General features: G+C 40.1%; 1 protein-coding gene across 2 annotated transcripts in view; it reads left to right on the top strand.

The window, feature by feature from the left end:
• LOC126198837 (putative mediator of RNA polymerase II transcription subunit 26) overlaps positions 1-22,320 on the top strand; it is a 308,309-nt gene that overhangs the window by 13,642 nt on the left and 272,347 nt on the right. For both annotated transcript variants that reach the window (XM_049935414.1, XM_049935415.1), the window contains exons 5-6: positions 7,647-7,945; positions 20,949-21,161. In XM_049935414.1, the coding sequence (XP_049791371.1) occupies positions 7,647-7,945; positions 20,949-21,161 (512 nt within the window). The remainder of the gene's footprint in view (positions 1-7,646; positions 7,946-20,948; positions 21,162-22,320) is intronic.

Here is a 22,320-nt window from a genome sequence, read left to right as displayed (position 1 = left end):
TCTATACATCTACACAGCACTGCTTTATGTCAAAAGCAACTTAAATGAGTTCGAGACCAGAGAGAACATACATCCCCACAACACCAGAGGCAAACTCGACTTTGACATACCAAGACACAGACTCACAAAGACTGCAAACTCACACAAAATAATGAGTTTAAAACTCTTCAATAAACTTCCAGCATCTGCTCGGTCACTGACCAATAATATTTTCAAACGTAAGGTTTATGACTGGCTTCTCAAACACCCATTTTATAAGATAACAGAATATTTTGAAATAAGCATTGACATTAGTATATAAGAATATTCCTAAAAGAAAAAGAATTAAATTGTAAAAACTTTACTGTAAAGTTATTGTTAATTGTATATTGTTAATTGTATATTTAATGTTCAGACCTATTCCGCTGTAAGTGGTCAATGGTGAATAAACTGAATACTGAATACTGAATACTGCTCATCATACATAACCTATATGGTGCTTCCCGTTGACCTAGAATCATGAAATTTAGCAAGAAGCAATGTTTCACAGCACAAGTAAAGGACAAAAACCCAAAAATTAGTTATTTGTAGACCTGTAACATGAAAAAATATTTTTTTCTTCGCTTTTTATCTGTCTGTGTGTTCGTCTGTTTGTTAGGACGCTTTTTTCTCTGGAACTGTATCATGTCTCAATTTCACATTTATCTCACATTGTAAGGTCTATGGTCCCCTGAGAACATAAAAATTGTGAGCTTCTAAGCCAATGCAATCGGAAGATATGGCCATTTAAATCAAATATTTTGATACTCAAAAACTCACTCGTCAAAACTTACACAGTACTTCCTGTTTACCTACAATTACGAAATTTGGCAAGGAGCAAGACACAAGGTTTCACAGCACAAGTAAAGGAAAAAATTCGAAAATTGTTAATTTTTAGTTATATCACCTGAAAAAATATTTTTTGTCTTTTTTGTGTGTCTTTTAAGACCCCTTTATCTTAGGAACAGGCTGACAACAGCCCAGTACTTGAAAGGTCTCCTGTCTCCATATGTGGGCAAATGTATTCACCACATCCGCAACTCAGAAGATTTCCTGCAACGCCTCAAGCAACTGCACATCACAGATTCGGACATCATGGTCAGTTTTGATGTGGTATCACTGTTCACCAGGGTCCCACTGAAGGACTCACTAGAACTGATTGCAGAGAAATTTGACGGTGCTCTGTTGGACCTGTTCAGTCATACACTGACATCCACGTATTTCCTGTACAGAAACCAATACTACGAGCAAACTGAAGGTGTAGCTATGGGCAGCCTACTGTCCCCTGTGGTTGCCAACATGTTTATGGAGAGTTTTGAGGAGAGGGCATTGGAGACAGCCACATTTAAACCCACATGCTTCTTTAGGTATGTGGATGACACCTTCATGATCTGGCCTCATGGGATGGACAGGTTCAATGAGTTTCTTGAACATCTTAACTCATGCCACCCTAATATCAAGTTCACCATGGAACTGGAGAAGAATGGCCAGCTGCCATTTCTGGATGTACTAGTCCAGAGGAAAGCAGATGGATCAATTGGTCACAGTGTGTACCGAAAACCAACACACACTGATTTATATCTGCAGGCCAGCAGCTGTCACCACCTTGCACAGAAGAATGGGGTTCTGAAGACTTTGGTCCACAGAGCACATGCCCTGTCAGACCAAGAGAATCTACCTATAGAGATAGAACGTCTCAAAACAGTTTTCTCCAAGAATGGATACACGGACAGACAAATTGAGAGGGCACTCCAACCAGCCACCATACCACAGGTTTCTGAAGAAGACCAAGATGAAACAAAGAAGGTGGCATATCTGCCCTATGCTGGCTCTATTTCTGCCAGAATCAGTAGGATCCTCCGTAAACACAATATCAAGTGTGTTTTCTGTCCATCCAACAAGATTGGGGGATTGCTGGGGAGTGTCAAAGACGACCTGGGGTTACGAAAACCAGGGATTTACAATATACCTTGTCAATGTGGCAGGTCCTACATTGGCCAGACGACAAGAACTGTGGAGATCAGGTGCAAAGAACATCAGAGGCACACTAGATTAAGACAGGTGACTAAGTCATCCATTGCTGAACACTGTCTAGAACTAGATCATGCCATGAAGTATGAGGACACCAGGATTCTAGCACAAACACCCAGATTTTGGGACAGTGTTATAAGAGAATCGATAGAAATTAAAATGGCTGACGATCTTATGAACCGTGACACAGGGTACCAGCTAAGCAGAGCCTGGGATCCGGCTCTGGAATTGTTAAAGGAGCAACGGGGCCAGCTGCAACACTGCACAAACAGAAGAACCAGAGACATGGAGATGGAAAACGAGCCCCTGACGGACTGCCAGGAGCACCAGACCGAAGATGGAACACCCAGAAGTGGGACTGGTGGGCGCGGACCACAGAGGGAACATCCAGAGCCGCAGTGGACGAAAAACGGAGCGGCAACGCTCCAACAGGTCGCGGTGAGCGGGCGCGGACCGCAGGGGGAACACTTGGTACCCCAGACTGTAGATGAAACCCCCAGGAGCGGGGTTGGTGGGCGCGGACCGCAGAGGGAACACCTAGAACCGCAGCGGACGGAAAACGGAGCAGCAACGCTCCAGCAGGTCGCAGGGAATGGGCGTGGACCACAGAGGAAGCGCCTGCAGCCGTTGGTGGAGGGGGAAGGCCATAGGCATAAATACTGGACCAGGTCCACTCGAGGAGCAGTCTCAGGTCACACCTGATGAAGGTTACGAGCTACGTGACCGAAATATCGTGCAAGTATGATGCTGATATCCGGCAGAACACCCGACAACCCAAGATGTCATTAGATCGCCGGGAAAGCCTGAAGAGTTACAAATAAAAAATGTTTTATTAACTCTTCTCTCTCTACGGACATAAACTAAAGTCCCCTGCTAGCTTCTTTTTGTATGTCCGGGCTAGTCTGAGGAACTACTGTAGAGATTTTGATAACTCTTGGAATTCCCTGGACAAATATCTTGCCATTGCCAGTATCAATATTGGTACCAGGGAAAAATAATTGAGATTCTCTATTTCTAGCAAAACACACACACACACACACACACACACACACACACACACACACACTTGACAATTTTTCATTTTACCATTGCTGCTTAGGATAGGGTAATGTATGCTTGTTTTTCTGTTCATAAAGTAGTTTGGTCAACATGATAGATGATGATGATGATGATTATTAGTGTTTTAGGGCGCACAACAGCGAGGTTATCAGCGCCCGTTCCCAAAAGTTCAATTCAGAGCCGAATGGTGAGAGAATTGGTATTGTTCAAAGTGCAAGATGGGACACAGCACATCAAAACAGGGAGATAAAACTAAAAATAAAATAGCAGTACAAACAGGGAAAAATAATTAACGGTGGCTGAGTGACCACTTACAAATAATGGGTGACCAAACCACTGGACAGCACATTAAGACTTCAATCCCAATAGTTTGGGAAGAAGGCCAGACATCACACAAAAACGTAAAACTCTAGCAACACTCGCCTCATTATTAGTTAAAAGAGAGGGTAGGTCTGGTGGGAAACGGAAATCGTCCCTCAAACCCGCATATAAAACACACTCAGTTAAAATATGTCGTATCGACAGCTGTGTCCCACATGTCTGACACGTTGGTGGCTCCTCACGACGTAACAGAAAACCATGTGTCAAAGGACAATGTCCTATTCGAAGCCGTGTAAGGGCTACTTCCTCAGCGCGTCGGTGGCGGAAGGAGGTGAGCCATGGTCGGACAGAATCCTTCACCGCTCGCAACTTATTATCCCTAACGTCCAGCCACTGAGCCTCCCACCAACGCATGACCTTCCGAGTCACGAAAGACGTAATGGCCTGCAGGGGGACGGAACAGTGAGCAGGAGGTGGGATGGAGCAAGCCTCCTTGGCAGCCGCATCTGCAAGTTCATTGCCAGGAATCCCTATGTGCCCTGGAACCCAGCAGAATATTACATCCTTACCCTGCTGTTGCAAGAGCAGGAGTGCGTCCTGCACCTCTTGCACCATCCGATCTGCTGGGTACATCTGTTCAAGAGCGTGTAGAGCACTTTGGGAATCGGAGCAGATGATGAATTTCGTGCCACGATGTCGGCGCATATGCTCTAATGCTTGCAGAATGGCAAACAGTTCTGCATAGTAAACGGAGAACTGCTCTGGGAGCCCTATCCGATGGACAGTATCGGGAAACACAGCAGAGCAGCCCATAAAATCCCCCTGTTTAGACCCATCCGTGTAAACAGTAATAAAATCGGAATGGCGTTCTAAAATCTCAGTAAGTTTAATTTTAAAAAGGTGGTCCGGGGTACAATACTTCCTGTAAGCAGCCAGATCAAGAAGTAATCTTGGCCTTTGTAGTCGCCAGGGAGATCCCCTACTCCATCCCTGGTGGAGTACCTTAATGCCCTCCAGGTGTACTAACTCGAGACTCTCCTTCGCACGGATGCCAAACGGCTTTGTTGCCTTCGGACGGTGGCGGAAGAGACGTTCCAGTGCCGGCTGGGAAAAAGTGTTGGACGCCAATGAAAGAGGAGTGGACTTGGCCCTGTACGCGTGCCGTACCACGAGGAGAAGACGCCGAATGGACAGCGGAGGCTCTCCCGCCTCGACACACAGGCTAGCAACCGGACTCGTGCGATAAGCCCCCGTTGAAAGCCTAATACCCTCATGGTGAATCACGTCCAACATTTTGAGGTAGGAAGGTCTGGCAGAAGATTCACAATTTCTAGTGTGTAGCAGTGGTTTCTCCTCAACAGACCTGCTGATAATCATATACCTGTACTACTGCAGTGTTCATGTTGTCGTTATGCATTAGTATAGTTCTTTGGCCTGTGACAGTATCCCAAGCTCCCTGGTATTTAAGGTTATATGTTTTCGACACCTTTGAACTTTGTAATTCTTGATATTGTACCTGGTATTCCATTTTATTTACATCACGTAAAACTTGTCACCCAGTGATTACTAGGCATGAAGAGTTAATTGCTAAATGTGTTCGAAACATGTCATGTAATACATGTAGACATATCTAAAAACAAAGATGATGAGACTTACCAAACAAAAGCGCTGGCAGGTTGATAGACACACAAACAAACACAAACATACACACAAAATTCAAGCTTTCGCAACAAATGGTTGCTTCGTCAGGAAAGAGGGAAGGAGAGGGAAAGACGAAAGGATGTGGGTTTTAAGGGAGAGGGTCATTCCAATCCCGGTAGCGGAAAGACTTACCTTAGGGGGAAAAAAGGACAGGTATACACTCGCACACACACGCATATCCATCCGCACATACACAGACACAAGCAGACATAAGGCAAGTCTTTCTGCTCCCGGGATTGGAATGACTCCTACCCTCTCCCTTAAAACCCACATCCTTTCGTCTTTCCCTCTCCTTCCCTCTTTCCTGATGAAGCAACCATTTGTTGCGAAAGCTTGAATTTTGTGTGTATGTTTGTGTTTGTTTGTGTGTCTATCGACCTGCCAGCGCTTTTGTTTGGTAAGTCTCATCATCTTTGTTTTTAGATATATTTTTCCCACGTGGAATGTTTCCCTCTATTATATTCAATACATGTAGACACATACACATAACAAGAAGAAAAGGCTTTTTTTATCAGTTAATTCAATGTGTAAGACTCAAATGACATCATGGTATATGCAGTTGCAAAATGAACCAAATACACATATGGAAGTGTAACACAGTTTACAAATATAGGAGAAACAAACAAAACAAAACATGTTCCGTTGTTTATTACAATAGGAATAAAAGGGGACAAGTTGTAAGAAGTGCTACGAAAATTAAAACAAACAGTGGAAGAGAACTTTCAGCCAACAGAAAACCTCACGTGTTCTACAAATGTGACATGTGAGCAGTTTTATATTTTGATTGATCTTTAAAAGAAATCGTGTTCACTTAAAATATTTAATTATGAGTAAAATCTTGTATCTGTTTGGTATGATGTCTATACTGTTAAATGTAAAATTTGCTGATATTTTAAGATGAAACATGTCATTGTTTCTGACCCTGGTCACACAGAGGGCAGTTGTTGAGACTATTAAAATTAGTTGTGAAGCAGTTGCTATAGCATTTAGGAGAGTGAAAACAAAATTTATATCGTTCTTGTAAAGTGACAAGTATGTGGGGTTGTCATCCTTATGGCATCCAAAAGGTTTTACAGCATGATGAAAAAGTGATCATTGGTAATAAATGAAATGTGCTTTAATTTTGTTCTTAATTCACAATTCAAAGGTGAACAGGCTCATTTCAGGTTGGCTTTTACACATTTCTTTTGTGGCGTTGTGAACTTAAGGTGTAGCTCCTCATATTGTATATACAAACACGTTTGATACATTTTAATTTTGGTTATACTTGTGGGCAAGTGACTAGAAACAGTAGACTCTCTTGGAGGACAAGCCCAATTCAAAGTTATCTTCCCTCCAGGCATCCTGATTTAGTTTTACAGTAATTTCTCAAATTACCTAATGCAAATTCTAAATTAATTACCTTGGTAAGCCCACAGTGGATTTGTTCCTTTACCCTTCTCCATCTGTGCAAGTGCTCGCTGTCTAATTAACCTTTATTTTGCAGTAACAGATCATTCTTTCTGCAGACATGATTTTGTTAGAAAGTTTGTGTTATATTTCACAAGCACCTTGTGCATTTCCTGTAGGAGTTGTGGATTTGTTTATCAGTTACTGCTGATTTTTCTGAAGAAAGAAGAGCAGTAGCGAGAATCTATGTCATTCTAAATTCCAGTCTTTGACTTGTGACATTTGATGTGTAGGTTATCCAAGTGTTCTAGCATGATGCATGGTACTTCACATTGTCCTTGTACTAAGTGTTGTTGTGGAAATTTAAAACTTCATGTAAGTGTGCATAAAATTACATTGATGTGTCTCCCAACCATTAGATCAAATAACATATTCTAGTCAGTCCATTCTGATTAAGATTTGTGTGGTCTCGGCACATCGTTTCAAGCAAATTCTAGGACGGCTTCGTCGAGAAAACGTAAACTGGTAAATCTACTGTCCTTGCCCTACCTGTGCAACTGTCCGTCTATGATGTCACAATATTAATGTGATGTTAAACTGCAGCGTTCCGTTCTCTACATTTTAGAACAAGGATGTGTATCATTTTGTGACCCCACCAAGTTACAGCTGGTTGACAGGGAACGAAAGTGGCACAAGCCAACAAACTTAAGTGATACGTTTGAAGTTTCTCTCTGCAGGAGGCTGAAATTTGAAAATATCAATTACGTATTGATACATTTGTTGGTTTTAAGACACAATTATGTCATTTTATTTTTAATTGTTATTTGTAACAGAGATCCTGTTAGTCAGAGGTCAGCCATCTGTTATATGCACTTTTGAATGATAACATACTTTCATAGTTTAAGGATATTAGAAAGATAGCTCACTCATGTGTGGCAGTCAATTTCAGAAATAAATATTTCTTTCAAACATAATAAATTCTGTTCAGTACTTCACTATGTTTGAGTAATGAGTGGTCTGAGTAAAATAAATTCTTGTTACATTTATACTTTTCCCATAGTACATTATTATTTGCTCGGTAGACTTTGTGCTGCATTTTTTATGGGAAGTCATTATTCATGTTGTAGCAACTGCAACAAGCAGCAGTCCAAGTACAAGTGCAGGGCCAAGCAGTGCAAACAACATGCCTCCTGCCACAGAGAGTGTTGTGGAGACTTCACGATGGCCGTACCACGCAGATGAGCTGCTTACTTTCATTGACAATGAGGAACTACCTGTGCATCTGGTGGATTTGCTTGAAACCACTCACTCTGATCTCTTTTATAATGGATGTATTATTGCTGAAATTCGAGATTACCGGCATGCAGTGCCTGGGCCAAATTTTGTGTGCAACACTCATCATGTGCTGCTTCGCCCTTCGAATCAGGTAAGAACATAACTAGCAGCTTGAGAAATATCACTTACATGTATCCAGCATACAGCTATACTTTCCTTAATTGTTTTCTTCCAGACTTGGTTAACCCTATGGCTTGTGGGATGAAGTGAAAGGCTGTATATATTTTCCAGAGTATTTGGGTTTCCACTTCCTAACTAATATCATGATGAAATACATTTTTTGCTATTAATGGTCCTATAGTTTAAGAAAATGTGTGTGTATTGTGTGTATTTGCATGGGAACAAGCATTCCTCGAGTGATCCTGCATGTCGTGCTATTTAAAGTTTGATTATGATTGCTATTGTTAGTTTATTTTTGTATTTATTCTGTAAATGGCAGAAACCACATATTAAAATCCTTAAAAGATTGACAGTCCACAGTTGATACAGTTGCAGGAAGAAACATGTAAACACATGAATTTGCAACCTCATTAAAACCATTCTGCTGCTCATTAGGGAAAATAATGTACAGTGGTCTTGATTTCAGAAGTTTTTCAGTTGTCATTGGCAGACCAATTGTTTCCGGGTGCCCATAACATATATTCTACTTGGTCTTTCCATATCTAGGTCTGCCGTAGTAACAATAATGCAACAATAAACATTTATCACTTTTCTGATTGGGGGTGCAGAATATTTACGTACATTACAAGATACATTCCATCATTCCTTAAATGTTCAAAACTGTGACAAAAATCTGTTAAATTGTTCATGAACTTTGGATCAAAATTTGCTTCCATTTATTATGATTAAGATTATCCATAGGTACCTTAAATCACTTGAGCCCAGTGCCAGGATAGCTCTTTCAACAAAGTCATGACTGGGTCTTTCCCGGTCTTGTCCAACTGAACTAGTTTTTCACATATGTTGACCTCACATTTATGCCAAGCCTTCTGTGCTGCCTTCTTTCTCCTTGTCTGTCTGCATGTCTGTCTTTTAAATATACAGCCCCTTTGCCAGTTACTAGAACTTATGTTCATAAATCTTGTAGATATGCTAGCTTTGGCTGTATGTCAGTCTCCCACTAATCAGAACATGGTTTGATTTCCCAATCTTTAGCCTTCTTCTTCTTCTTCTTCTTCCTTTTTAATGACTGTGTCTCAGATTACTATATGCAGTAATGTTAAATTGTAAATAGAAAATAGTGTGTGGTTGTCCATTCCGCCTTCCGCCCACCTCCCTCCTCCAAACACTGCACACTCATACACAGTATTTTATCTCTAGTTAAATCCTTATGAATGGTGCATCCTCCCCAGAAATTTCAAATTCTCCTCTTTTGGAATCTTTATAGCCGAGAATTTTATCAGTTAAACAGATATATCATAATGGAGTGTGAAATTTTTACTGTGAAGACACAGTAATCCAGTTTCTTGAAATTGTAGTAATTGCACTACTTTTTCACCACAGTTTTTTTACATTAATTGCTAAACAAGTTTCAATCCATAATCATTATGTTCACATCAGTTTAGAACAGATACATGTAGTATTGTAAGTCAAAACAGTGCAGTATGATTAGAAATTATGAGCAAGAACAACTACATACAACATGAAAAGGCTATTACAGTTAAACCCCCTTTATACACTGTTTAGTGGATTGACTCATAACAGTGTAAAATGCAGGAATGTGTGAAGAACAGTTAAACCCTCTTTTTACACTGTTCAGTGGACTGACCCAAAAAAGTGTAAAATGCAGGAAAGTGTAAAGTAGAGGAAATCATACGAAACATTTCAAATGAAAGTGAATAAATTACTCTGCCATTCTCTTTTTATTGTTCAAAATATGAAATTAAAACAATTTAAATTTTGCCTATTTAAAAAAAAAACGAAATAATTGTTTTTGCTTCTTTTCAACAGCAATTAGCTTCACTTGCCTCTCTACCATATACAAAGCATCAAATGCATTATCTCCACCTGATGCACTACTGCTTGGCACAAATGGTTCTTGGTCATCATCTCCATCACCTCTCTCTTCCCTCCTTCAAAATGTTGGCAATTATGCTATCTATTGAAACCTCATCTCCATCACCTCTCTCTTCCCTCCTTCAAAATGTTGGCAATTATGCTATCTATTGTTGAAACCTCTGAACTGATGACAGAATCAACACAGACATACTCTTGAAACATAGCCTCGGACAAATAGTCTTTCAGTGTTTTCGGTGAACTTAAATCCTGCTATCACGAAAAAGTTACAAGTAGTTAAAGAAGTCTCAGCCATCTGTACTGTGGCTATATAATGCATGGCATCCAAAAGTGATATGGTTGTAGATTTTGGGTCCATGCCATTATTGTGCATAAGTACAGTCTTCTGGACATGCATTTTTCTAACTAATACTTTTGGTTTTCAAATTTATGCATCACCAAAGGAGGTAATTTTTCAGACCCATTAGCATCGAGCATAGGTAAAATGGCTATCCTCTGCTTACTCAGTTTCCCACCGTGGTATTTTCCATTGGCCCACAGTTCCGCTACCAACACTTAACTTTCATCACACAGATGGTTGTAAATAATGTTTTAAATCAATCAGTCCAACCATTTGATGATGTGAGGTTGGTGATCCCCATCTTTGCAGCGAAATTAAGTGCCTTTTCTCTCAGTATGTTGCACTCAAGTAGAGTCTCTACTGCTCTTGTGCTAACAATTCTGCAATGAGTTTATCCAAATGAGCACATGCTGATGATTGAATGTATTTACACGTTTTGCCATGGAACCGGACTGTCTTGCATTGGCGTCATTGTTGGGCTGATTTCTCACAGTCATGTTCATGGTGGAAGCAGAAAGTCCTAGGTCCTTCTCTAATTGAACTTGCAATCGAGATGCAAGTCTACGTGTTGTAGAATGTTCATTTTTTCCTTCCACAGAACTGCAATTCCTATCTTCTAATCTTCACTCATAGGCAATGATCAAGTTACTACACAACCTGACTTTTACATTTGTGCTGGTGTGCTTTTTTTTTAATCATAGAATTACAGCTCCCTTGTTGCATTCAAAGAAGTAGTCAGCATATGGAAAAGGTAGAATATTAAATTTTACAGGGTGTATACCCCCCGGACAGCTGGGAAAAACACAGGAACTTTTCCATCCAGGAATCTTTTAGAATTCTGGGAATTTTTCATTGTTTTTGTTTGCAGTTAAACTTTTCTAATTTTGACTGGTTAGAACTGATTACTATTGTAAAGAATTTTGCTTTAGCACGCTACCGCAGAATGATACTACAGCAGTAAAACATAAACGACAGAGAAACAACAAAATAAAACTTAAATTGCAAAAAAGTGCACCATTTGCAACAACAAAACACAGTGCACACACAGGTGTTTGCCGACAGCAAAATGTGTCAAACACTGTGCAATACTTTCTGACAACAAAATGCTTTCAATGCATCTTTCTCATGGGCCTTATTTTGATGACCACGACAGCACTACTTTTTGCATTTTTAACACACCTCTGGAAAATATTGTGAATGGCGATTTGAGAAGTATTACTTTCAAAATAAATTCCTTCTACACAAGATGAATTATGTTACATATGAGAATGTGCAATGGCATTCTTAAATCACAAAGCATTGAACTGTCATTCAAAACTTAACACTGAGGACCAACCACGTAGAAAAATTTCTGTCACAGAAGACCAACCATGTACCGTATTTACTCGAATCCAAGCCGCACTTTTTTTCCGGTTTTTGTAATCCAAAAAACCGCCTGCGGCTTAGAATCGAGTGTAAAGCAAGTGGAAGTTCTGAAAAATGTTGGTAGGTGCCGCCACAACTAACTTCTGGCGTCTAATATATGTAGCTCTACACAGGCATGCTTTGTAGGCACAAATAATACTGGCGCCAAAACCTCTGCATCAAGTTAATAAATTTTAACAAAAAAAAAAAAAAAAAAAGGTGGAAGACGAGCTTTTTTTTCTTCGCCCCGAGTTTCTACCACTGCATTTTCATACATTATCCAACGAAGTAAACACAAATTCCGTATTGTTCATCTTCGAATGTAGCAGAATTTCAATGTACTACGAAAATCCGACTGGCAAGACTGTTTGGGATGTTTGTCAATATGGCCAACTCTACGTTCTGAATTTTTTCCTACCTGTGAGAAGAGATGGTTGCTAATAGGAACCTGATGAAATGTGAATCACATGCAGTATTCTCTTCACTATAAGAATAATACTAATATAAACATTTTGCCCTGTATTCTTTCGTGTTTGCTGCTATCTCATTTAAATCCTGTCTGCCTAATAAACTACGAAACTAGAGTGAGACAACAGCAAACGCGGAAGAATATACGTATCGTGCCATGTTTATATTTGTATTATTCTTATGCCTAATAGTGATACAGTCAGAAATGAAGCACGGCAACTGACTAGATTTTTAAATCTAAGATGACTCAAATTTCTGTGCAGAATTTGATGTACTAAAGAAGCGGCCGCAAAGATTTTCAAACGCAGAAAAATTTTCGCCTAACTCTCGTTCAGAACATGTTCTATCATACGAAGTCTATTATTTGGTTCTTGTTGATCTGTTGATCATTATCAAAGTAAGTAACAACAAATAGCAGTCTCTTGCCATTGTTTCGCTAATGAGACGATTCCTCTCTCTCTCTCTCTCTCTCTCTCTTTTTTAAGCGGCGGCAGCGCGCACAAAAGCAAGCCATGTCGCGAGCGGCGACAGGCTGTAAACACGCACTATCAGAAAGCGACAAACAATGCATGACACAGTACAGTAATGCATTTGCAGCTTAGAGTGACGTAAACACCTATAACAAAGAAAACGGCACTTATCAGATCAAAGCAAAATAAGCAATCGATTCAAACCAGACGAAGCACGTGAAAAAGGAAGGGTACCCGTATAAATACGGACGGAGCGCCTGGTGCATAGCAATGGCTACCCGGTAAAGCTTAACTGCTAAGCTTATGACTCGAACCAAACTACAGTGGTTGTATCTTCATACATTCAACCTAAATTGTGTCTCATATTACAATGGACCAACTTTGTTTCGATTTGGAGGTGCGGCCTAAAACTTTTCTCTCCCCTTTAATTTCGAGTCTCAAATTTCAGGTGCGGCTTAGATTCGGGAGATTTTTTTTCCTTTATTTCGAGTCTCATTTTTCAGGTGCGGCTTAGATTCGAGTGCGGCTTAGATTCGAGTAAATACGGTATGCCATTATTTAAAATTTTACTGGCACGTTTGTGTCTGATGTACGAGGCCTGTTCAAATTCTGGAACTTCGTCCATAAAATTTTTCCTTGCTTACCTTCTATTGCATGGTCTCTTTTGAAACACTCTTCTCCGCAACTAATACACCACTCCCAATGCCATTTCCTCTTCCAGAAGCAGTCTCGGTACACCTTTTGTTGGATCACGCGGAGCGCTGTCCGCAAATTTTCTTTTATCTTGTGTGTCGTTGCAAATCTTCGTCCTTTCGATGGGTTTTCAAGTTTGGAAATAAAAAAAAGTTTGCAGGTGTCAGGTCTGGAGAGCACGGAGGATGAGACAACACAGTGATTTTATTTTTTGTGCAATAGTCACGAACCAACAGGGATGAATGTGCAGGTGCGTTATTGTGATGTGGGCGCCATGAATTGTCTCAGCACACTTCAGGCCGTTTCCTTCTCACACTTTCACACAGGCATCGCAACACGTCCCAATATTACCATCGATTAACAGTTCGTCCCTGTGCCACAAATTCATTATGAACTAATCCTTCAAAGTCAAAGAAAATTATCAGCATGGCTTTGGTATTTGACCTGACCTGATGAGGTTTCTTTGGACTTTAGAACCTTTCCAAATCCATTGTGGAGACTGAACCTTGGTCTCAACATTATAACTATAGACCCACATCTCATCACCAGCTATGATTCTCTTAAGGAGCATCTCATTCTCATCTGCGCAGTCCAAAAGCCATTCACAGATTGCAAGACGAATGTCTGTCTGGTCTTGACTTGAGCGTGGGACGAACTTGGCAGCAATACGATGCATTCCAAGATGCTGTGTCAGGATTTCATGACGTAATCCACTGAAATGTTACATTCTTCTGCAATTTCTCTGACAGTCAGTATTCAATTGCACACACAATTTCATTAACATCCCTGACCTGAGCATCATTGGTAGACGCTGAAGGGCATCCTGAATGAGGATCATCTGTAACTTCTGTCTGGACATTTTTAAACCGTGTGAACCATTCATAACACCAATTAAGGCTTAAGCACTCATCACTGTAGGGTTCCTGCATCATTTGGTGTGTGTCTGTAAAAGTTTTTTTTAGTTTCACATAAAATTTAATGCAGATGCATTGCACTTCTGACTCTGACATTTCGAAATTCATGAACTGTGCAATACAACTTTCTACTCACTACATCACTGAGCAATAGCTAACAGACATACAACAGTAAAACTTCCAGCTGTTACACATTAAACACAGGAGTTTGCAGGTATGCTAACCGCATTTCGCTCCAAATAACCATTGGTGTGAAATTACAAATGTTCTGGAGTTTTTTGGACTGGCCTTATATCTTAGAGGGTAACACACGTTAAGAAAGACCAAGTTTCAAGGTTAGTTTTTCATATTTATTTTAGTTCTTTCATAGATTAAAAATTATGCAACAACAGTGGGAAGAATTATAATTGTTCTGAGAGAGAGAGGAAAGTGAGTTCTTGAGCAGTTTCACTCGTAATTGACGTTTCTATGGAAAAGTCAAAGTGCTGGGCAGAACATAGTTGTATCCAGCCAGGTGACTCATGAAATGTTTGGTGCACGGCAGTGAAAATTATAATTGTGCTTGTCAGAAATATTCAGCCACTACAATTTAAGCTGTGACATGAAAGCTTAGCTTTTCTTGTAGTTATACTGTATGCTGTATGTATATTAAGTTAAACCATTAACTTTTCCAATATGTGTATTCACACTACTTAATGATGTTGTTATTGGGTTTCTCTTGAGTTTCTGCTGTCAGTGGCTGGCAGGATCACATGTTATGAACTATAATTGGCTGACAGAAGCGCATCAGAATCTCGATTTTAGTGCGATTTTTCGTGGGATTTGTGTTTATACTTCCGTAATATGAGAATATGTATTGTAAATGTTGTTGTTGTTGTTGTGGTCTTCAGTCCTGAGACTGGTTTGATGCAGCTCTCCATGCTACTCTATCCTGTGCAAGCTTATTCATCTCCCAGTACCTACTGCAGCCTACATCCTTCTGAATCTGCTTAGTGTATTCATCTCTTGGTCTACCTCTACGATTTTTACCCTCCACACTGCCCTCCAATGCTAAATTTGTGATCCCTTGATGCCTCAGAACATGTCCTACCAACGGATCCCTTCTTCTAGTCAAGTTGTGCCACAAACTTCTCTTCTCCCCAATCCTATTCAATACCTCCTCATTAGTTACGTGATCTACCCACCTTATCTTCAGCATTCTTCTGTAGCACCACATTTCGAAAGCTTCTATTCTCTTCTTGTCCAAACTAGTTATCGTCCATGTTTCACTTCCATACATGGCTACACTCCATACAAATACTTTCAGAAACGACTTCCTGACACTTAAATCTATACCCGATGTTAACAAATTTCTCTTCTTCAGAAACGATTTCCTTGCCATTGCCAGTCTACATTTTCTATCCTCTCTACTTCGACCATCATTAGTTATTTTACTCCCTAAATAGCAAAACTCCTTTACTACTTTAAGTGTCTCATTTCCTTATCTAATTCCCTCAGCATCACCCGATTTAATTTGACTACATTCCATTATCCTCGTTTTGCTTTTGTTGATGTTCATCTTATATCCTTCTTTCAAGACACTGTCCATTCCGTTCAACTGCTTTTCCAAGTCCTTTGCTGTCTCTGACAGAATTACAATGTCATCGGCGAACCTCAAAGTTTTTACTTCTTCTCCATGAATTTTAATACCTACTCCGAATTTTTCTTTTGTTTCCTTTACTGCTTGCTCAATATACAGATTGAATAACATCGGGGAGAGGCTACAACCCTGTCTCACTCCTTTCCCAACCACTGGTTCCCTTTCATGCCCCTCGACTCTTATAACTGCCATCTGGTTTCTGTACAAATTGTAAATAGCCTTTCGCTCCCTGTATTTTACCCCTTCCACCTTCAGAATTTGAAAGAGAGTATTCCAGTTAACATTGTCAAAAGCTTTCTCTACGTCTACAAATGCTAGAAACGTAGGTTTGCCTTTTCTTAATCTTTCTTCTAAGATAAGTCGTAAGGTTAGTATTGCCTCACGTGTTCCAACATTTCTACGGAATCAAAACTGATCTTCCCCGAGGTCGGCTTCTACCAGTTTTTCCATTCGTCTGTAAAGAATTCGCGTTAGTATTTTGCAGCTGTGACTTATTAAACTGATAGTTCGCTAATTTTCACATCTGTCAACACCTGCTTTCTTTGGGATTGGAATTATTATATTCTTCTTGAAGTCTGAGGGTATTTCGCCTGTCTCATACATCTTGCTCACCAGATGGTAGAGTTTTGTCATGACAGGCTCTCCCAAGGCCATCAGTAGTTCTAATGGAATGTTGTCTACTCCCGGGGCCTTGTTTCGACTCAGGTCTTTCAGTGCTCTGTCAAACTCTTCACGCAGTATCTTATCTCCCATTTCGTCTTCGTCTACATCCTCTTCCATTACCATAATATTGTCCTCAAGTACATCGCCCTTGTATAAACCCTCTATATACTCCTTCCACCTTTCTGCCTTCCCTTCTTTGCTTAGATCTGGGTTGCCATCTGAGCTCTTGATATTCATACAAGTGGTTCTCTTCTCTCCAAAGGTCTCTTTAATTTTCCTGTAGGCAGTATCTGTCTTACCCCTAGTGAGACAAGCCTCTATATCCTTACATTTGTCCTCTAGCCATCCCTGCTTAGCCATTTTGCACTTCCTGTCAATCTCATTTTTGAGATGTTTGTATTCCTTTTTGCCTGCTTCATTCACTGCATTTTTATATTTTCTCCTTTCATCAATTAAATTCAATATTTCTTCTGTTACCCAAGGATTTCTATTTGCCCTCGCCTTTTTACCTACTTGATCGTCTGCTGCCTTCACTACTTCATCCCTCAGAGCTACCCATTCTTCTTCTAATGTATTTCTTTCCCCCATCCCTGTCAGTTGTTCCCTTATGCTCTCCCTGAAACTCTCCGCAACCTCTGGTTCTTTCAGTTTATCTAGATCCCATCTCCTTAAATTCCCACCTTTTTGCAGTTTCTTCAGTTTCAATCTGCAGTTCATAACCAATAGATTGTGGTCGGAATCCACATCTGCCCCTGGAAATGTCTTACAATTTAAAACCTGGTTCCTAAATCTCTGTCTTACCATTATATAATCTATCTGATACCTTTTAGTATCTCCAGGATTCTTCCAGGTATACAACCTTCTTTTATGATTCTTGAACCAAGTGTTAGCTATGATTAAGTTATGCTCTGTGCAAAATTCTACAAGGCGGCTTCCTCTTCCATTTCTTCCCCCCAATCCATATTCACCTACTATGTTTCCTTCTCTCCCTTTTCCTACTGACGAATTCCAGTCACCCATGACTATTAAATTTTCATCTCCCTTCACTACCTGAATAATTTCTTTTATCTCGTCATACATTTCTTCAATTTCTTCATCATCTGCAGAGCTAGTTGGCATATAAACTTGTACTACTGTAGTAGGCATGGGCTTTGTGTCTATCTTGGCCACAATAATGCGTTCACTATGCTGCTTGTAGTAGGTAACCCGCACTCCTATTTTTTTATTTATTATGAAACCTACTCCTGCATTACCCCTATTTGATTTTGTATTTATAACCCTGTATTCACCTGACCAAAAGTCTTGTTCCTCCTGCCACCGAACTTCACTAATTCCCACTATATCTAACTTTAACCTATCCATTTCCCTTTTTAAATTTTCTAACCTAGCTGCCCGATTAAGGGATCTGACATTCCACGCTCCGATCCGTAGAACGCCAGTTTTCTTTCTCCTGATAATGACGTCCCCTTGAGTAGTCCCCGCCCGGAGATCCGAATGGTGGACTATTTTACCTTCAGAATATTTTACCCAAGAGGACACCATCATCATTTAATCATACAGTAAAGCTGCATGACCTCGGGAAAAATTACGGCTGTAGTTTCCCCTTGCTTTCAGCCGTTCGCAGTACCAGAACAGCAAGGCCGTTTTGGTTAATGTTACAAGGCCAGATCAGTCAATCATCCAGACTGTTGCCCCTGCAACTACTGAAAAGGCTGCTGCCCCTCTTCAGGAACCACATGTTTGTCTGGCCTCTCAACAGATACCCCTCCGTTGTGGTTGCACCTATGGTATGGCCATCTGTATCGCTGAGGCACGCAAGCCTCCCCACCGACGGCAAGGTCCATGGTTCATGGGGGGGTAAATGTTATGGAACATCAAAGACGTTTCCAAAATGCCTTGTGTGTTGCTGGTTTTGTTTCCTGAAGTGTCGGAAAGTTATGTGGTGTTGTATAAAACCTTCGCCATTCAAGGGATTGATAAATTTTACAGCTCTGAGGGAAAGTATGTTGTCACTTAACACGGAAAATGTGTACTTTCGTAAGGAGTATAGGGTATTTTCACCCAAGAAAAAGCGTGTTTTTGACCGGGAATTTTTTTGTTGTCCACATATACACTGTTTTACTAACTACTGTTAGTGATGTTTAATCGTATGGCGCATTTTGTTTCAAAATCTTTAATTAAATATACAGTAATCATTTTTATATTTTTTAATGACAAGAAGACTTCTTGCCTAGTTCTTTTTATGACAGTGCTGGCGTGATTCAGATAATCTGCTGTTGACTGTCTTCTGTTTACAGTTGCAGCAACTTAAACAACCTGACAGTAATGACTCTAGTAGCAACCTTTGTTCTGCTCATTGTGTTCTGTTACAACATCTTTAATTTAAATTCAGTCATGTATACAAATAAACACCACTTTTGTAGACAGCCGTCTGTATAATGGGCTTTCATGAATCATTGTTACTTCCAAGTGAAATATGCCAATCCGTACTAGGGACACAGCCTTGGGTTGATACAACCTAATGTCAGACATCAACATTCCTCCTCAAGATGCTCCACAACATGACGACAATTTCCACCCTCTTTCTTGCCCAGGACATTTTTGGGCCGAGTGACCTCCTTGTCAGCAACAAGCTGTAGATTTTGTGGCTATTGTTCTCTGTTTATAGAGACTCCCAACTTAAGTGTTTTAACCAATATTGTTTTAACAGTTTCATTTACCATAATTTTACAATGATTATCAATAATAAGTCCCATATTACAACATGAATATCTTTTTAATGCAGTTTCACGAAAGACTTTTGCTTCTGTGTTTTATTTTCACCATTGGAGATGATCAGAAAGAAGAAGGGAACATGCATTTGTGTGTGTTAGCATTTGACCACTGCTTTCATGATAATCACAAAGGCAGTGGCTGAGTGCTGACACACACAAATGCGCGTGGGTTTCTCTTTTCATTCCGATCATGTCGAGTGGTGTAAATAAAACATGGAAGCAAAAGTCTTTCGTGAAACCACATTATAATGTGAGACTTACTATTGATAATAATTATAAAATTATGGTCGGTAAAACTTGTAACACAATATTGGTCAAAACAGCAAAGTTTGCAGTCTTCATAGTCAGAGAACAGTAGGCACTAAAATGTACAGCTTTTTGCAGACAAGGATGTCACAAAGCTCAGGGATTTCTTGGGGGTGAGAAAGAGGGCAGGAATTGTCATCATGTTACAGAGTATCTGAAGCAGGAATATTTACGTCTGACATCCGGTTGCACAAATCTAAGACTGCATGTATAGTACAGATAAGCATGTTTCTCATAGAAGTAACAACGATTTGTGAAAGTCCATTAGAGAAACGGTAGTCTTTAAAAGCGGTGTTTATTTGTATAAATGACGGTGAAAATTAAATTAAAACTGTTGTAATACAATGCAATGAGTGGAAGGAAGGCCGCTACTAGAATCACTATTGTTTGATTATTGTTATCATTAAGGCAGTGACTCAGAATACTTTCCTACCTTTCCAAACACTGCAAACCTATAATACAGATGGTCGTGACCCAGTACGATGACAGTAAAATCTTGCTTACTGCACTAAGGCTATGTTACATGATCACTAACTTTGCGCATAGTCTATGTTTTCGCTTTGCTCCAGGGCTGACTTTGAGTAGGAATACAATGCACTTTTTTGCAAATAAGTGTTATAGGTTCTGAAATGTCAAAGAAAATTTAAAATGGGGAAATGTTGCAACATGGAATCATTAATGGCAGGAAAGCATTGCATTGAGAGAATAGGTCTGCTGTTGGGACCAGCAAAAACAAATGTAAAAAGTATGAAAAAGTCAAGTGAAAACGAGATTTTACTGTAAGTGAAAAGCATTCCTGCCTCAACAGAGTTGTGTAGCAAAACAAAATCTCTGCAAAGATTTACTGTGTCAAAAAATGAAGTATTTAATAAAACTGAGGAACAAACATGTGCTTGTCTGATGCTGGGGATAGAGAGAGAGAGAGGGGAGGGGGGCGGGGGGGATGGAGCAATGTATGCATAATATGCACCAGCCATGTCACAAGTAGTTGCAGAAGCTTAACCACAAGGTGTCACTTGGAGCATACACCATTTGCTAGCACTTGTGTGACTCTGTGTTAAATGTAATTTGCTCAACTTGTCATATGTATCTGATTTGTGAATGCTATTTTCGTTCAGTGCAACAATATTTACTTATAAATAGCAATGCTCTTATGCCCAGTTTAAAAGTATTTCATATGGTTGAAAAGAAAGGAAGAAAGAGAAAGAAATACCATTCTGTTTATTTCCTAAGACCTGTAAGATAAACTGGGTATTCTAACACAGCTGTGAGTATTATAGATTCTTTAGTGTGTCATATTAAGGATAGTAGTTGTGGAACTTCGTAAACATGCAGTTTTGTGCAATATATGCTTAGGCACCTATTTTTTGTATGTCCAAATATTGTGTGAACATTGGCTGTTTGCAGAGCCTCGTAACAGACCTGAACAGTTTACTGGCGGATGGTGAATGGTCAAGGGAGGAAAAAGTAGCTCTCGAAAGCCAGCTGGTTCTGGCAACTCAAGGGCCTGTTTGCACTGATCCATCGCCAGCCAACTTCCTCGTTGAGAACTGGATGCAATACCACCGCCAGCCACTCAACACAGAGTCTGTGAAGCGTTGTGCCCGTCGCTACTCTCAGGTAAGAGCTTTGAGCAGCTGGATTTGATAATGATCAGTGTAGAAATATATCGCACTAAGTAACTGAAATACCATTAGTAGATTTCCACCCACACATAGTGGTTTCACAGGGCCAGTCAGGAGGAAAATATAATGACATTGAACATTTGAAATAGAAAACAAAACATCATACCAGACATGTCTTTACATTTGAGCTGTTTTTGTACACAACTGTTTCCCACTGTGGGAGTTAGAAATACTAAAAGTGAAAGCGAAATAACAGGTCAATACTTGTTTTATTAAAGACTCACTTGGCAGTTCATAGTAATGCTGCTGTCAACTCCATTTTCTTTGGCAGCTTGTGTATAAGGGGCGTTCAAAAAGAAATGAGCCAGAGGCATAATTACAGAAACCGGTACCTGTATGTTAGAAGTATTGACCCTGGCTGTTTAGACACAAGTCCCACTGTGACACAAGGCGGCGAATGGCGTCTCAAAATTCCAGGGGCTGTGATGTTAACCAGTTTCGCTTATACAGCTGAATGTCGTCACCCGAGGTGAATTGAATTGTTTGCCTCTCAGAGCCTTTTTAAGGGGACCAAAAATGGCGTAATCACAGGAAGAGAGCTCCGGACTGTATGGAGGGTGGCCGAGAAGCTCCCATTTGAATTTCTGCAGTAGTGCCGCGACTGTGTTGGCTGTATGAGGCTTTGCATTGTTGTGAAGCAGAATGACCCCATGTGTAAGATTGCCTGTTCATTTTGATTTGATCGCTTGACAAAGGGTGGTCAACATTTGCAAGTAATGCTGGGCATTCACTGTTGTCTTGTGCTGCAGGAAGTGAATCAGAAGGGGACCATTTTGGTCAAAGACAATTGCCAGCGTAGGGGCAAACTATTCACCTTGGACGACGATGTCCAGCTGTATGTGCGGAACTGGTTAACATTACAGCCCCGGGAGTTTTACAAGACAGCCATTCATCGCCTTGTGTCACAGTGGGACAAGTGTCTCAACAGCCAGGGTCAATACTTCTAACATACAGGTACTGATTTCTTTAATTATGCTTCCAGCTTGTTTCTTTTTGATCACACCTTATAGACAGATACTGTATTGCTAATTGGAGCTGGTGTATTCATTTTGTTTATTATATATACAAAGATTAAAATATGAACAAGAAATTCT

This window comes from Schistocerca nitens, chromosome 8 (genome assembly GCF_023898315.1).
Source record: "Schistocerca nitens isolate TAMUIC-IGC-003100 chromosome 8, iqSchNite1.1, whole genome shotgun sequence".
Taxonomy (NCBI): Eukaryota; Metazoa; Arthropoda; class Insecta; order Orthoptera; family Acrididae; genus Schistocerca; species Schistocerca nitens.
The sequence above is the reverse complement of the archived record's forward strand: the minus strand, read 5'-3'. Positions and strand labels throughout refer to the sequence as shown.